The sequence below is a fragment of the Ostrinia nubilalis genome, chromosome 3, assembly GCF_963855985.1.
Source record: "Ostrinia nubilalis chromosome 3, ilOstNubi1.1, whole genome shotgun sequence".
NCBI lineage: Eukaryota > Metazoa > Arthropoda > Insecta > Lepidoptera > Crambidae > Ostrinia > Ostrinia nubilalis.
The window spans coordinates 10,095,512-10,113,656 of NC_087090.1; the positions used below are offsets into that span (position 1 = coordinate 10,095,512).

The window sequence follows — 18,145 nt, forward strand, 5'->3', positions numbered from 1 at the left end:
TAACGAAGTCTAATAAGCATAGAGATTCCCATTGAAAGCGATCGTGATTAGGTCCCTGTTCACAATATCAGATTTCTTGGATTTAAGTATGTACATATTTGATATTGACTATAGTAATCACATAAAACTGTAGTGCTCAATAATACACTCATTTTTCTACATATAAAACGATACTGCGACAGCAAAAATCTACGTGAATTCCTAAATTATTTACACTTTACGCAATGTCCACGTAGACCTACATTTATAAATGCCACTCTACCCTTGGGCAAGACAATTAAAACAGCATAAGTTTAAATTGCGTTCCTTACTTTGTGGCCATTGTAACCGGAACTTGACACCACCTAGAGCGACCACGCAACACGCAACACATCACGCAAGTGGGCAGGACTTTCGGCTAGTTTCTTACGCTTTACTCCGTCATTATTAAAATGTAACTTACCGATGACTAGTTTCTGAAGAAATGAGGTGTTTCGTGACAAAGTTGAAGGTTTTTAACATTTTCCATCGCGTGCCGAGCTACAGGATCACAACAGTCAACACGCTACCATACGGTTCAAAATAAAGTGCCATGTTTATGCTCGCTTATAACATCTGGAAAATCTAACCCGTAAATGCAAGTTATCATAATCACATGACAACTCCAGAGGTTTTGATATCTTGTACTATAAAAAATAAATAAAAATCTTTATTTGAAACCAGAAACAATTTTACATTGTGCAGTAGTACGAGTAATACAGTATTGACTACAATTTTAAGGAAATATAAATAAATATATAATACTGAAGTATTAATTTATTGTTAGTGTAGCAATCACAAAGCTGTGGCGCTAGTTACCCAAATCACATAGTACTCCACTTATTTGACTCCATCACCTCAAACGAGCCCCAATTGTAATTAAAATAAAGTGATAATTTCCTTTCATAGCGGACTCGGTCCTATGCTAATTTCTTGCAGGTAAGCAATGAATATTTAATGCAAGTGGACAGTAAATAAAAGTGCTTTATATTCATGGGTTCAGCAGTTCAATGGTCTTTGATCGCAGAGAATGGCGGTTACCAGCACTGATAGGCTAGGAGCTCGAATCTAATTCGACAAACTATTCTAAAGTTATTGTTGCACGTAACAAATTAGTGTACTTGTCAGCTTTCAGATTAAAATAACGATCAAGCATAAAGATTATATTATTATAATGAAATAATAACTATTACATAAGCTATATTTTTGTAGATTGCATTATGTAGGTAATTATCTGACTCCTAAATCATAGCATAGGTGATCTGTAGGAAGTCTAGTCGTCATTTTATCATCAATAATAATTGAAACAATTACTATATCCATAAAATCGTGGAAGTTCCTTTTTGACATTACCTAAAAAATCAATCGCAACCCTCAGCTCCTGGCCTAAATAATAGTAGAGTAGAAGGTAGAGCTGTCTTTTTATCACGCCGCTTACGAGGTTCGGGAAGTAATTAACTGAGCGTCCGGATGCGCCTGCGCTTGAGATCTACTTTAGTCCACATCTCTTTGTTCTACACGTTACATTACAATAGGCTGTTCTACAAGTTTTTGATGGACTTGAAACTGAATAACTGGAAAACTGGAGTATTTCAACAGAATTCAGTATTTTATGTGATTGACCAAGTTTAAAGTTGAATCTCTAACAAAATACTTACTTATTAGTTTATTTATTTCTCTCAATATTTAAACTAACTTCATTGCAAGCATGCAAGCTAATGTATAAAATCAAAGGCACTTTTTCCTGCGTGATAGTGATAAGATAATGTTTACGGCTCAATAAAATTTACACGGCATAAAAATCTCGTTAAACAAAATTGTTTATTGGTCTCCTACGTTCCTTTGAGGCCTTTGCGAAAATCGCGTTAAATCAAAGTTATGGTGTTTTATGATTGTTATAAGTTCGACGTAAATATAACTGTGATGGAACGTGTCTTGTGAAGTACGTCACGGCGATGGATGGATGTATGGGTGACGTCGGCGAAGGGTGCAAAATCCTATGTTGTATTATTTCGAGTTCCGTTCCGCGGCACGTTTTGGCAGCTGTGGATATACCCGTACTAATCTTTCATAACAGTTTTGAATACTCGATTGAATCTTTAAACAACATGTGTATGATGATAATTCAGAGATACAAATCTATCAACAGTTAAACACGTCAACAAACGCAATGGAAAACAATGACGCTCGTATTTATTGTTTTTGTTGGGAAAACTTTTGTAAATTCGATTAAACAAGTTTAAAGTATTCAACCTATTTACGTCATAATTCAAATTATATTTCTTTAAGTTCGCACAATAGGTCCTAAACATAAATAAAGTAAGTACTTAAGTTAATAAAAGTATTACCTTATCAATAAGTAATTATGAATAACAGACAACAAACTTAATTAGCTACTTTCAACTTTATCTTAACACTTTTTTTCTTACTCAATAACACGTGATCAAATCAATCGTAACCTGTCAATGAACCTCTTTAATTATGTAACCACTAGTACCTAGTTACTAGTTACGAAGTATTAGGATTAGATAAGATGTAGGTATTGAATTACAACAGTTTTAATTAGAGATGGGCCGACTAGTCGCCGACTAGTCGGGAAAGCCGACTATTCGGCATCTTTTATAGTCGGCCGACTAGTGACGACTATTCGGAAAAATATGCCGATTATAATCGGCGCATTTCAAAATTAAATATGTACCTATGTGAATGAAATTAACTCATAATCCCCAAGATTATTATGAGGTAGACCAAGGGCGTTTATCTAAACCAATTTTTACTGCAAAAAATCAGTAAAAAGTGATTTCACCTGGTTAAAAATTTTGGCAGTCTAAATTTCATACAAAGTTAAGATTATTTAAAATTACCAGGAAATCATCAAAAATGTGTAAAGTTTATGTAATTAAAATAAAATAAAACCAGCGTCGTGGCCTTCCCCACCGTGGGCCACGGCATATGCTGAGTGGAGTCCCATTGCGATTGGCATCGCTGTTGCATCAGGGTGGCACTGCTCAGTTCACTTTTTATTTCCTTGTAATATTTATGTGCTATTTTTGTCTTTTTTCCGTATACTTTCTTTGTTCTCTGAGTGATGTTCATCGTAATAAACATTTCTTTCTTTCTAATTTGTCCATATAAAAATTATGACACTTTCTTTTCGGGGAAAAAATGCATGGAATTGCATACCTATCCTGCGGGGAAGTGGTAGATTATGTGGGGCTCCTCTCATTGGAAGAGATCGCCTTAGTGTGAAGTACTATGGGAATCCGGACAAAGCCATCAACTATCACAGTCCGTCCAGGCAATTGCCCCCCTATGGCGGGCCCTGCCTATCCGACGGTGGTGGTAGTCCGTGCTATGCAGGCGGGGGTACCCCCAGCCCCCAGCTCGCTGACCATCACCGTGGAGGGTGGAGAGGAATCAGCGGGCCTAGGATGCGTGCCACGATAAGTGCAATTTTGTCCATACATTTTGACGTTGATAAGTAAGAATAATATCACGGCACGCATCCTAGCCCAGCAGGAGGCGATCATATTGTCACCACCTCTGACCCCTCCGCCGTCGAAAATTATGACATCTACCTTAGGTACTGTTAGGTGATTGTAATGTTGCTTTTTATTTTTTCTCATATTAAAGTAATCTCATTTCTCAAGAAGTTATATTTGTCTCTTTAGAAATCTAGATATTCATATTTATTTGAGAAAATCTAGATATTATTCTTCGGACAAGTAGGTATTAGAATAATCGGCATTGCCGATTAGTCGGCCGACTAATCGGCAATTTGAAAACCGATTAGTCGGCTAGTCGGTTAGTCGGCAAAGACCATAGTCGGCCCATCACTAGTTTTAATCATCTACTTTTATTTTACACGATTACGGTTGCTTAAGTTTCTCATAAGTCATTAAGTATTTCCAAAGTACTGAATATACTTAAAAGTTTTTTTAGCTTTAGAAAAGTCATTCAAAAATATTTTGTTAATTTGTTGTAACTTAACTAACTTAATATTTTATTATAAAACTACCTACCTACATATATTATTAATGTATTTTCACCGATATTAATCAGATACTACTTAATTCCAGTTTATTTTTGGATTGTAATTAAAATTTCTTAGCGATTAGAGTCGCTTCTCAAACAAAAATATTTTTGAATTTGTACCTACTTTAAATAAATAAATAACTATCTCTTACTATTGTTTTTACCAAGACAGCAAAAATATACATAACGATTGGTATAGATCCATTAAACAACAACTTTGCTATGTTCTCGCAGAGCCAGCTTATCGAAGCTTTTTTCTCATCGAACATTTAAATAGAATCATTGACGTACAGTCCAATAGAATGTAATATCATAACTCACATCTGCTCACACCATAAGAAACCCAAAAATAACAAGTAGATTGTTATGCCCGGATCATACTTTGATGAAACGTTCAGTTTATAAATAAGATAATAATGGTTTCATTAGCGGCTTTGTATTTACGTCAAAAGGAAACAAGAAGCGTATCAACATGTGTTATTATGAATTTATGACTAACGCAAAACAAACATTATTTATTTTGTAATCCCTAATGAACGTTAAAAATATGAAATACAATCATGATTTGAAAGATGGAAACTTTATTTCAGTTCTCTATAGGACTGCTCTAAGCAGAAACATTTTTTACTTATTTAAACGGTTTCAATTTAAAAATAGCACCTAGATTTGTTTTGTATACCTGAAGACTGTAAGTAATATATCCTTTAATGTCAAGACAGTGACTATGTATCATTATAATGTGCATATTTTACACACGGAAGGTACATTTTAATTTATAACACATGTATGAAAATACATCAATATGTATGAACATTGTACGCACATAAACATTATTATATAGACGAACAAAGCGCAGTTTTACTGAAGACACGTTAAATACACAACTCGTGTTTTATTAACTTTTATGACGGCACGTCTTATTTGACGCTTAATAAATTGTCAAAACACTAACGAGCGTTTCCCAGAAGCGTGGGAGCACGCTCTGCAGCGAAGTAGGTCGGCTTTAACGGAAAATCGCACAGTTTATACCACATCACCTCTTTTTATATCATTAAATAGATTATTAGGACACACAATAGATTGCCTGAATTTCGTCAGGTAATTTTTCACTTGTTGTTATCTCTCACTTTGAAGAAATCGCTCTTTCAAAATAAACGCCGAGTAAAATGTGCATCGCTTTACTCTACTTCTGCCAATAACAGCAATCCTCTTATAGCTGACTAGGTAATCGAATCGTTGGAGATATTGTGAAATTGGATAAGAAATGGGATGATTTAACGGACAAGCAGCGTTATACCGCGGCAGTGAGCAGCATCGCACATCGCGTAGAGACCCCAAGGCAGCGGAGCATGTTAATCACGTTTGTGCGACACAGGAATATCTTGTGAAATCCGTTGCCTATCAAGTTTCCGCTGACAAACACCCGCTTCACCTTATACTGCTTCTCGTCCCCACTTTCGTGCGACTCTCGAAAACATTTCACTTTTTCGCTTCTTCTAATAGAACTAAAATCGTCACTAGGTACGTGCGTTAAATAATGTTGCATAACCACTTCGACGCGACTATCGATTAGTTCACGCGTTATTTGATTTTTACAGACTTAATGGCTGTTGACACAAAAATCATCCCGTTGAATGTTTTAAGTGCCAGACCGACCATTATCCCTGTCGCTCATTACTAGAAGCGAAGAGATCGAGTGAAAAGGAAGACGTGGGAAACATTTTGTGTGTTAATGCAAATTTTATGATAATTTAGTATACCGCATTATTACAATGAGCTCTTCATACGAGTATCATTTCAAGAATTAAAGAAACCTCACCCATTAAAATATCCACTTGAGAAACTGTAAAAAGCTACAGTTTACTTAATCGTAAACATTTTATGAATACTTAATATTATATTTTCGAACAATTTCTTATTAAAGGTAGGTAATTTGTTGAAACAATTGACAGGCAATTTTAACTGAAAGACATTAATAAGGTTGTTTTAGGTAAATTAATATATTTCCTGCAATAGCCTATTTGTTGCATAGCTTTTATGGATGAAAACGAGCGCGCTCTTATCAATTGTTGTTTGAAATTCTATGCATGTTCCGCTCAAACAATACTGCAGTGCAATTGATTTTTTTATTGTGTGCATTGTTCGTAACTTGTGTGATTACCCCTACATGGCACGGTGGCCGATAAGGCAATGTCACGGCTGCGCAGTACCGGCGGAGAAAGTTACACGCGTTTGCGCAGGCGCAGGTCGCAAGTCGCGACGCGAACGTTAACGCGAGACGCGCGGACGCAGGATGTTACATAAGACACGACAGCGCTCAAAATTAATTTGTTTATGTTTACTAGGTGCACGCACAATACGCACATAGCCGGTTGTTGACAAACCTGAAGTGCTGACTTTTAAAAGGGTTACAGGTTGATAAAAATTTTGTTACTTTTTTAACACTATACTAACACTCAATATTATTACCCAGTTAACTACGAGATTACATAACATAGGGAGAACATTATTGTAACAACAATAGAAAATATTTCATAATACAATGGCTTGTTTTATCATGCAAGTAGGTATTACAAATAAACATTTTTCAATGCTCTGTTTAGTCGTGACGTTTGATTAAGGTAAATAAGTAAACCCGATGTTATTCAGCGTGGAAATAATGGCACTAAACCGCAAACCAATATCTGTCAGATCACCTGGTTGACCTATAGTTACCTGGGTTTAAGTGAATGTACTACCGACAACGGCAAATCATGCTTAAGAGCGTTTACGTCTAGCGTGGCATGTCAAGTTTAGGTAATTTCGATGCTATTTTTATTCACACTAAAATAATTGTGACTGTGTGCGTGTTCTCACGCTCTATAGTCAAACCAAAATACTTTGATCCACCATCGTAAAAGTGTGCCAGGCTGTCAAGTGACAGCTCAAGGAAACTATAAAATCTTCAAATCTTCCAACACCGACTCCATAATTATAAATCATGGTATACATTAGTCCTAATAAATAATAAAAATACATAAATTCTTTATCAAATAGTAAATTATCAAAGGTTTTTTACTATTTTGAGAACATTTTATACAGCCTATGTTCAGCAGAAAAAAATTGAAATTTAATGGTGAGAGATTTTTTCAAATCGTTTCTATTCAAAACAAACTTTTCCTGTTAACTATTCTTTTTTTATCCGGAAAATGCATAACATTTCATACCCACCAGCTGCGGGGGCAGCTAGTGGGTTATGTGGGGTTCTTCCTACCAGAAGGTGGGTAGCCCCTACACCCACTAAAAACCTGACTGTTTCTGCCATGATCCATATGAGTGATATGAGGGAACGCGGGACATCGCCATTGGCTGTTGCCTGTAGCATTCGTAATTAGCCGCCACCAGACACCTCCATGTCTAGCAACCGAGGCCTGTTAGGAAGGGACAGTTGGAGACCATAAGCTGTCCTCTTGCGCCCAGGGTGTCGGCGGCGGATAACCGGAGTGTCGGCTGAGGCCTCTCGCTCCCGCTTTCTACTGCTTCTTTCTGTGAAAGAACACTTTCACAGAAAGTAAGCACACTATACCATAAGATTATTTGTCTCATAAGAATATATTTTATACTAATGTAGATATTGTTTCCGAAAGCGAGCGGGTTCATTCCGTACCTGTACGCTTCATGCGTTCTCTAGCAAAAGCTGAAAATAAGTGTTCTGCCATTTTGAGGGTAGTGTTTATACTGAGGTCTTTGCTTTTTGCATCGCTGCGGCACACATCACTCTGACGCAGGGAACTATTTGAAACGCTAGTCATCTTTATCTTCTGTTGTTTCGTCACTTTTGTTATGTTGCAACTGTTGAAATTATTACTAACCTGTGTAACAAAATACCAGTGGTGTCACCTATGTGTGTTTCTTGACTAACTAACTTTATTTCGATATTGAATTGAATTTCAATAGCAACTATACATAATGTGTGTGTTAAAAGCATTAAAAAAGTGTGTGTTACAACAAATAAACAATTTATCTATCTATCTCACGCCTCTTCCCGATTGGTAGGGAGAGGTCATTTCCAACCGCCGCTCGTTCGCTTAGGCTGGGCACTGTTGGAGCGTGTCAGTCTGCTGCGGTGAATCACGTGCCAAGACTGCAGTCTTAACTGACAACCATCTACAGGCTCTCGGCCTATACGATGGAGGAATGGCCCGAAGCACCCATGGCCCGGTAGAACCTGGGTCGCCCTATGTGTGAGGCGATCATGCCGTCGCACCCACTCCTCTAATACAGGCAGAACTGCCTCTATGGTGCGACGTAAAATTTGGCTGACGGCCAGGCGTACCCTTCAGCACTCTAGGGCCTTGATCCTCAAGCCTCTACCTTTTGGTTTTCACCTCTCGTGGTGCACGTACACGTACATTTCCCCTTGGGACCTATGGTCACCTCGCAACTGGCGTCTATTCTCGGTTGTCGACACTAGCTTTGTCGCCACTGAGGATAAATGGCATAAATAATATCGATTGTCACCAGTGGCGACACATACTTTCCCAGTTGTAGCTACAGGCTTTCTCACAACTTATGACAAATTTGAAAATTATAAATAACTTGAACAAATCGAACTGCCTAAGGCGGGAATTGAACCCACGACCTTCCGCTTGCCAGGCGACTGCTCTTCCAACTGAGCTACTTAGACACTGGATGAACCCGTCGAAATTTTCAAGTGTAATACGCTGTTACGGCCAGCGTTTGTTTCATCAATGTTAAGTATACCTACCCTACATCTAACAGAAATATTGTTGCAAATATTTAACTGTCAGTTAAGATGAAACAGCTCTTTTACATAGTTATTTAATTTTTAGCGTTAAGAGTCGCATCTCAAACTAATTTGAAAATTATAACTTTATGACAAATTAGAAAAATACATCCCAATTATGCCTAGTGGGGACGTACACAAATATTGACGCAAATGTCATCGTGCATGACATACGTAAAGTAAAAGTCAAGTAAGACCAGATGAATACAAATATTATTAATTTTATTAGTAATTCGTACGCGTGGACCTCGTTTTACTCCTTAGTTCGTAAAATCTGTTGTTTGATATCATGTTGATAGATGGCGTTTCACGGCTTCCCCCGCATGAATATTTACGAACGTCAAAAACAGTAGTTTGTCCAGCGCTGTAGATTTTAACCAATGACGATAGATTGCGCTTTTTAGACACGTCTTATTTATTTATTGAAATTTATTTGTCACATATCGTCATAAATTATAGCCTATATGTTAATCTGGGTTATAAACAATAATACTGTAAAGTTTCAACAAAATCCGTTCAGTAGTTTTTGAGTGAAAGAGTAACACACATCCAGACATCCAGACATCCAAACTTTCGCATTTATAATATTAGTAGGAAGGATAGTAGGATTGTTATACGTCGCCACTAATGACAATATTTTTTTCCCATTTATCCTCAGTAGGGACATAGTCAGTGTCCACAACCGGGAATAGACGGACTGTGGATACTATGCGGTATCCACGAATTACCTCAGCCTGTGCCTCAGTGATATCATGCGTTGCGCTTTTTTCAACAGTAGGATGCTCCACGACTACACAGCACTGTGCCATACTCGAGCCCCATATAGGACCAACGCGCGACGCAAAAGTATAGTCAGCGACTCAGTGCGGCCGGGCCTCCGAGATTAGGCATCAACCGGCTTAGTGCGCCGGCGGTAGCCAAAAGCTGAGGGGTGAGACGATTCAAGTGGCCGTCAAATGACCACTGTCCAACTAACTAAAATCCGAAGTACCTACCGCAAAGATTTTCCGACTGTAATATGTTGTGTATGTTCCCCCTACAACTAGGTGGGACCCTGCTGGCAGAGCATTCCTATTAGGTAACTATTCTGTAACCACCTATTTATGGCAAATAAATTGTTAGTATTATTCCTCTTTATAATATTAGTATACATACATAACTTGCTGTTCCAAATTTTCGTCATTCGTTTTCGTTTCATCGCTAAAAATAACTTAATTACATTTTTCATTACGTCTAAAATAGAATTTGTTGTAAAAATAGACTGTAATGAAAAATAACAATAAAATATTTTGATTACCACGTGATCGCAAAATCTACCACCAAGATTTTGCGGATACACTATAAAAGTCCAGCTACCTGTCAAAGATCAACGTACGCGTGACACATGTCAGCAGAGCACCGAGCGACGTGACCTCACTCTGGAACGCCTCGAGGCGGACTGAATTTGAACGATTCGTGCGCGGCGATTTATAGTACTTTTCAAATACTCATAGAAAAAAAAATCCAATGAATTATTTTAAATTTCAAAGTAAATATTTTAGATAAGATATTCTTCTATAATATTAAGCAATTTTTGTGTTGAATAAAGGAAGAATATTGGTGAAAAAATCACTTTGATTTTTGGGTATTTCACGTTCTTTTAATTTGTGATTTCTTATTGTAAAATGCTTAAATCTAAAAATTTTCTCAGATAACTATTTGCCCTAGGATCTATGCTATAGGATAAAAATGTTTGTTAAATCGTTTTCACAGTATTTTTATACAAATTTCAGCTTGTAAACTGACGCTAAAGTGGAAATTTACAAAACCTGTGTGGACTTATCTTGATAGAATTCTTAAATACTAAACTAATCGCAATATTTTCTCAATTAACTATTTAGACGACGAAATTGCCTAACTATTTATGCCTATAACATATTTATAATATTACTGGTTAATGATTGTAACGAGTTGAAAAAGTACTGTTTTTGCGCCAAACGGCGTAAACGCTCTTAACTCTAGTATGCCTCCGAGATCTAATGTTTAGAAGCCTAGCTCTTTAATTATTGACTTGATCTTCGATTGAAATATCTAGGTAGGTATATTTCATTACATACTTAAATACTCCTGCAAATAAATTTTTCTTTATTAAAATTCATATTTTATTGTAGCAATAAAATAAAATGAAATGTAGAGACTTTCTTCACTGCATTTCTTTCGATTTTTTCACGATTTATTCACCGATATCAATGCATTAATTTAAAACGACAATAACTGACCTCCGCCACCCGCATGCGAGTTTGTGATTACAAGTTCATATTATTAATAATAACCTAAGGTTGTCAGGAGAGTGTGGAAAACGGCCAAGGGCAGAGCACCGATGCGCCTGCGTCACGTGCCGCCATGAGGGTCTGCATATCTTCAAACGACTCAAACCACTTACAACAATGCCCTAAATACGTGATCACAAACAATATTGACAATCAGAGCCATATAAACCTTGGAGTTTGCCTCTACCAAAAACTCGTTAGGTGAATAGAATATCCGTTTGTATATTTAACGTGACACATATGACCCGAGAAATGAACTAAGCGTTTCCTTTTTCCGCCGATGTGATTTCGGTGTTTTATTCATAGTTACATAAGTGTCGTTTAACGTTTTTATCTTTTCACTCCAGTGTGAACGTGGAAATAACTGGTGTATTATGCGCCGGCTGCGACCGGTTCCATCTCCGCTGCACGCCGCTTTCAGACTACCACATTGTTCTTAACTTTCTTTTCTTAATTTGACTCCACTGGCAACTTCAATGAGCTTAAGTAAGAGTGTGCGTGAACTATGTGAACCGACAAAGCCAGTGTCCATCAACGCATACCATAAACTAACTAAGACAGATAGTATTAATAATGGTTGGCTATTTAATACCAATAAAAACAGACATCTCATAACATTAATGGATGTGCCCACTTACGTACTACTTTTAAACTGAACTAGACCAACGTGAGCGGTTTCAGGTGCCCGCAATTTTATTTTAGCAGCCGACGTCCGCGTGTTAACTAAATGGTTTAGTCACTTACCTAATTTGTTTAGGGATCACTCTATGCGAACGCGAATGGAATTGAGGTGAGTTTAATTCAGATAAAATGGTGTATATTTATTTATTAATCGCGTCATGCTTCCTGTTTGCTGTGCGCAGGAGCAGCGGGCGCGGCACACTGCCCCACATATCTGCCGCTAATCACGCGTGACAAAACAATCGGTCGCGTGCGCAAAACTCATAATATTTATACTTGTGTTTGCATTCCTTGCCGGAATGAAATTCAACATTGTCTATCGGCATTGAATGAAACGTTAATAATAAACATAGTTGCAAAATATAAAAATACGATAAGCTTTTTGATTAGTATTTTCATGATCAAGAATTTTCCATTGTCATTCCATTTTCCATTGACTTTACAGTATAGACTACGAACTTGATAAAAATCTTATGTAGAGCAAAAAATGGCATGTAGGTAGATTGTAGGTATTCCAATTAGTGTGAGATAATTTATTATACTTGCACTACCTGTGTGTACTTATTGACTGATAGCTAGTAAATTAGCTTAAATAATATTTATCCATAACAACATGAAAACTCAACACTCATGACACTCTAACGCCGGATGACGGAAACATTTAATCATAAATTACTACGATGTGTGAAATGTACCTTGATGAGTACCATTTATTTTTAAAAGCGTCGTTTATTGACTTTTTCGGACGCGACGGAATATCTCCTGAAGTTTTTGACCTGAAACCTGTAGCATGATGGAAGGAGAGATTGGAAGCCTTCTGTGTCAACGACCGAGGGACAATACAACCAACTCGGCCCACGACACGCGTCCTGAGACCTGAGACACTACGCGCTCTGTTTCGCCCCTATAATGTGAAGTACAAGCGAGCCGTTTACAGTAACAGTTGCCTACATTGTATTGTACTGAAATATAATAACTTGCTATGCGTGTGCAAAATGGCTTATTCCACTATTCCCCGTTGACAATCCCTGTCAACGGGGATTAGTGAACTTTTTGTTCACTATAAATTCCCCGTTATATTAGGATTTTATTTTTACAATTATAAGCTCCAATTGGCGTAAACGGGGATTGTCAATGGGGAATAGTGGAATAAGCCTGCAAAATCCTACTCGCCTATTCAGAAGCGAATAGCTATTTATTGAAAAACGCGTGTCTAAAAACAGCTACATTTTTATGCACATTCAGATATTTTTTTTCTTAATGGAACAGACCGTAAAAAATGTTGGAAAAAAATGCAAACCAATAAATATTTGGCTCTTCCAAAGTAGAGACGGCGGAACCACTTATCACTTTACACCTAAGTGGGTAAGTAGCAAGTAGGTAGCATCTAGATTTTACTGTTATAGATAGAAAATGTTAAAACATTATTTCTGAAATGTTCTAAGGAGATTTTTTTAATAGTATTACATACTAGGAGCTTTCTTTTCTTTATTTTTATTTTCTTTATTTTAACCTTTTTTTTCGCGAAACAGCAGGGTCATGTAACATCCTATACTGTACTTTATTTAATTTTACTGACCTTTCAGATCAATACAAAATGTGGCTCACTCAACTCAAGTACAATAGAATTTATTGAGAGGTGCGTAAATATTGAGCCGCCAGCTGTTATCCTACTAGGTCAGCTGAATGTGGCTCGATCGACCTTGCCCCATTTATGAGTAGAATCAGGTCGCGTGCAGATTACCGATCGCCGTCCATCCATAACACTTTCACTGATACCATATCAATCCCTAAATACCCTTGTCTGTGTTACGACACTATCGAACATGTACAAGTAGACAAGTAGGTACATGTAACTCATGGGCGTACTTGCTGATCTAATTCCCCCATATTCCTTGGCGCTGATTGAATTCGTGATTGAATTTTGATTTATTTGCACAGAAAGTCTACTGTACAAATTGGGCCTCATTTAATTTAGCTTTCTAATTTTAAGAATCAAGAAGATACATATCCGGATTATAAATTTAAATAAAAATATAATCAAACATCCGATTAGATATTCATAATGCAATGGTTCAGATGATATTATATCTGTTATATTTATTTAAGCTAATAAGATTCTACTTTCTCCTTTATTATACCATTGACATTAATTCCCCATGCAAGATTTTATTAATTTAGTTTTTTTTTATTTACTAATTAACATAATAACCATTAATAATGCTAAAATTGGTCTCGCTACGAAACGCCATTTTTAGGTGTCATTTGAGAAATCACAGTTTACATTTCGAAATAATTGCGAAGTGATTTAAAAAGATTAGTTTTAAAGTAAATATTGTTAAAACCAAATAAAATTGACATTATTTGAATTTACTCATACATACTTATAAAAAGTCCAATATATGGCGACGATAACAAACCGTTTACTTCTTGAGACGTTTAGCAGATAAAAAGTAACTAAAATTAATTAAATTAAACTAGGTAATTATTGACGCTATTTATCTTGCAATATTTTACAACCAAGTTGGATAAAATCCTTTTAAGAGCTTATTTTGCATTAACCGGATATTAAGCAGTTTACAGACCGGAATCGCATAAATATTGTGAGGACGCCAATGTGATCATCAGTAGAAATCACTTTTACTATGCTTTTACTACGAATAATACTCGTACGGGGTAAGACAGGAAGACGTCATATCTCCAAAACTGTTTACCACCGCCCGGGAAGATGTCTTCAAGCTTCTGGACTGGAGCGTATTTGGCATAAATATCAACGGCGAGTACATCACCCACCTTCGATTCGCGGACGATATCGTAGTAATGGCTGAGACCTTGGAGGATCTAGGCACAATGCTCGATGGCCTCAGTAGAGCCTCTCAACAAGTGGGCCTCAGAATGAACATGGACAAGACAAAAATCATGTCTAATGTCCGTGTTGCACCCACTTCTCTGAAGGTTGGAGACTCTACACTCGAAGTTGTTGATAATTATGTATACCTGGGACAAACAGTCCAGTTAGGCAGGTCCAACTTCGAGAAAGAGGTCAATTCATTTGGACGTCATTTGGCTGAAACGAACGAACGAACGAACGAAAACTCGTACCAAAAAGTAACACAATATTTGTCGTAAAAATAATCTCAATATTATTGCCGAGATAGAGCTTTGATTTTTCTACATAATCTTCAATGAACCTATGGTATTTTTTTATCTGTAATAAAAAAATAAAAAATAAGTAAGTTAGGTACAGTCGCAAGAAAATTAGCATAAAGAATAAAATAAGTAAGATATATCATTTAAACAATAATGACTTGTTAAAAATATTGAAAAAGTTTATAAAATTTATTTTTAAATGCGCCAGCTAAGTCGACTGAGTCAGTGCACAAAAAATGGGCCACGACATGCAAAGAAGTGTTTAACTTCTTACGAACTGCAGACAGTGTACGCTACTCATATTGTTTTTCCAGAGAAAACGCATTAACTTGCCATAATGTCACCGTGTGGGTTGCTGAGACGCTAAATGATTTATATTTTACAGCTTTGGTCTACCTTATGAATGCTTGATGTGTTCTGAGAACTCCATCGAAGTCCTCATTAGTCGCTACATGTGCAATTATCTTTTAATGACAGTTATACTTATGTATAAATGAAAGTGCACGAGCATGTTCTACTGAACTGCGTACCGAGCGACCCATATTAAGATTATAATAAAAACACTTGTTACCACAGGTGATCAAGTGATCAAGTGATATAAGGCTTGAAAATAATATTTTATCTATTATTTTATAAAATTCGAATCTGATAGTTAACCGCTAATTCTGAGTATATCGAGAAACAAAAAAAAGCACCATAAGCAACTCTACGCTCCTAATAGACTCCATTACTAATCGTATGGTTCAAAATGTTTTGGAAGGACATTCGCTAGTGGCTGTATATGTGGATTCCGGAAGCAGCAGAAAGTACACAACCTCACAATTAAATCAAGGGTTTTGTACTGTACACTTTTCAAATAATATTTCTATCAATCAATTTTAATTAAATATCTTTTAATTTGAATACCTACTTTAAAGTGATTACTTGCAATCGATTCTGTTGCGATATAAATAATTTAGTGCCGGATGCTAGGGTATTTTACACCACCAGTAATATATTATTATGAAAGTTTCTGTTAAAGGTTTGCAAATATTAAAAGTAAAATATTTCTCCTATGAAAAGTAACGTAAATTAAATCATATAAAGATTTAGAACCCACGCACTAAATACTTATTAGGCAAAGTTTACAGACGCTATCTAAAGTAATTTAAAAGTTTACTAGGTAATGTCTGTTACTTTTAGTATTTAAATGAAAACAAAATTACTTAAATAAATAAGAATAAAAATGAGGTATTTTTTATGAACAGTAGAAAGATTTATGATTACTCGTAATATTAAAACTACGCACGTATACACCGATCATGATCTCAAGTTCTACATCCCTAGGATACGATCAGTCGACAGATTTTTGCTGAAAGTTACCTAAGAGCTAATTCAGAAAAGATCGTTTCTAAAATTGACGCGACCGTGAATCGAACCCGGGATCAAGAGGTGCATCTGTTCCACATGATGGGATGGCAATTCCCATCTGGTGAAATAGTTCACTTACCAATAGTTTTGAGTATTTGCAGATCGTCCAGCTCGTATTCTTTCTCCTCCTCCGTGTACTCCGACTCCGTGGTGGTGGACTCCTGCTCTTCCGTGGAGGACGCCACGGACAGCGAGCGCACGTCCGAACTCAGTTCCGAGCTGCACTCCCTCATAATTTTCGCACTGGCCATCATCATTTTTAAGTCCACTAATATTTCATCAACAAAAAAACTCGCGATTCCGTTTTTCAAATAACTTTCAGGCGCATTTTCTGTGTTTTCCCAAGTACATTTTAGAGAAAATCAATGTCCGTCCGGGTTATTTATTTATTTATCAACGAATAGTTACTTTTATTTTAAACCGGTTTGCTTTCTTGGCTCTAAATATTTATCGTGAACGAGCGCGCGTGCGATACTCGCCGAGCGACGACGCGTTCTCTCCTCGCTGCCGCAAGAACACCACTGCCAAATCGGCTCGTGACGCTCGTGGCAACGTAAACCGCTAATAAAACTCACTTGTCTCACTGAAAACATACAACGTTCTTATCGTGATCGTTACATCGGAGGTTTTTTATGATTTCAGTAAGCGCACGCTCTGGTTGTAATGTAGAAAAATATGTAGAGCAATTAATAACTCTATTTCGTTCATTATGGTTAAGTATTTATTACTTGTCACTATTACAAAAATACAAAAAAATATCTCATAATATTAAAAACAATAAAAATGCAAGTCAAGTGTTGTTGTCAATGAAGACAAAGATTCCAGGCCATAAGATATAATTTAAAAAAATAGTTCTTGGCTCACTAGTAATTTTAGTTTTTTATATGCCCCCAACTTTTTATACGGAATTCAGCGAGATCTAGTGTATTAATATGTATAATAGAAATAAAACAATTTTATATATGATTAACATTTATTTGATAACAAGCTTATCAAGAAAATTAAACCGTAGTTATTTACACAAGAAGTTAATTAAAAAATAATATCACTTTGAAATCCGATATAATGTACGTTTTCAATACAATCTAAGAATAAATAATCGTTATTTTAGTTTATTATACACACTTACCTTTTTATTTCCCGCTACTCCAATGATATAAACATTTAATACAACATTTATACAAATTATATACCATAACTACGTAGGTATAGAGTTAAATTAATTTTAATACACAATGTGGCATACGAGTAGACACAATAATTTAAAGTTTTATTACAATCTCGCATTTGAGCCCTTTTTCGTGGCATATTGACACTTTAGACTTTTCACATAAGAAATATTTATAGTCTATCCAATATAGCTTGATTAGAATGACAGCTGCCATCAAAAGTAACGACATAACTTTGTAGTAGCGATCAATGAGAGCTAAATATTGGCGGACAAGAAATAATTCACGTCTGACCTACAAACAATATTTTCGACGACAGTGCTTCCAATAAAAATGTTAATTTCGTGTAAATGCAGCGTTAAATTACACCAATAAGTAGTAATTCGAAATTATAAAAATCAAGCTAGAGTATTAACGACGTCTGTACAAGGTTATCTCGAGTTACAAAAATGTAAGTGTTAGGACATATCGACAAATGTCATATTAAATTAAAACTATTTTTTAAATATATTTAACAAATTTTTTTTTCTAACTAATTTTTTAACATATTTAAGTCAAGTTATACGTTTTTCTAAATGTTCACTATT

General features: G+C 36.1%; 1 protein-coding gene and 1 non-coding gene across 2 annotated transcripts in view; both read right to left on the minus strand.

The window, feature by feature from the left end:
• Positions 1-16,925, minus strand: part of LOC135087869 (cAMP-dependent protein kinase catalytic subunit 3) — a 47,891-nt gene extending 30,966 nt beyond the window's left edge. Inside the window, exon 1 of the mRNA XM_063982705.1 lies at positions 16,469-16,925. Coding sequence (XP_063838775.1) covers positions 16,469-16,646 — 178 coding nt within the window. The 5' untranslated portion in view covers positions 16,647-16,925. The remainder of the gene's footprint in view (positions 1-16,468) is intronic.
• Trnaa-ggc (transfer RNA alanine (anticodon GGC)) lies at positions 8,647-8,719 on the minus strand. Its single transcript has one exon. It is a non-coding gene; the product is annotated as a tRNA-Ala (tRNA).
• Positions 16,926-18,145: the final 1,220 nt, after the last annotated feature.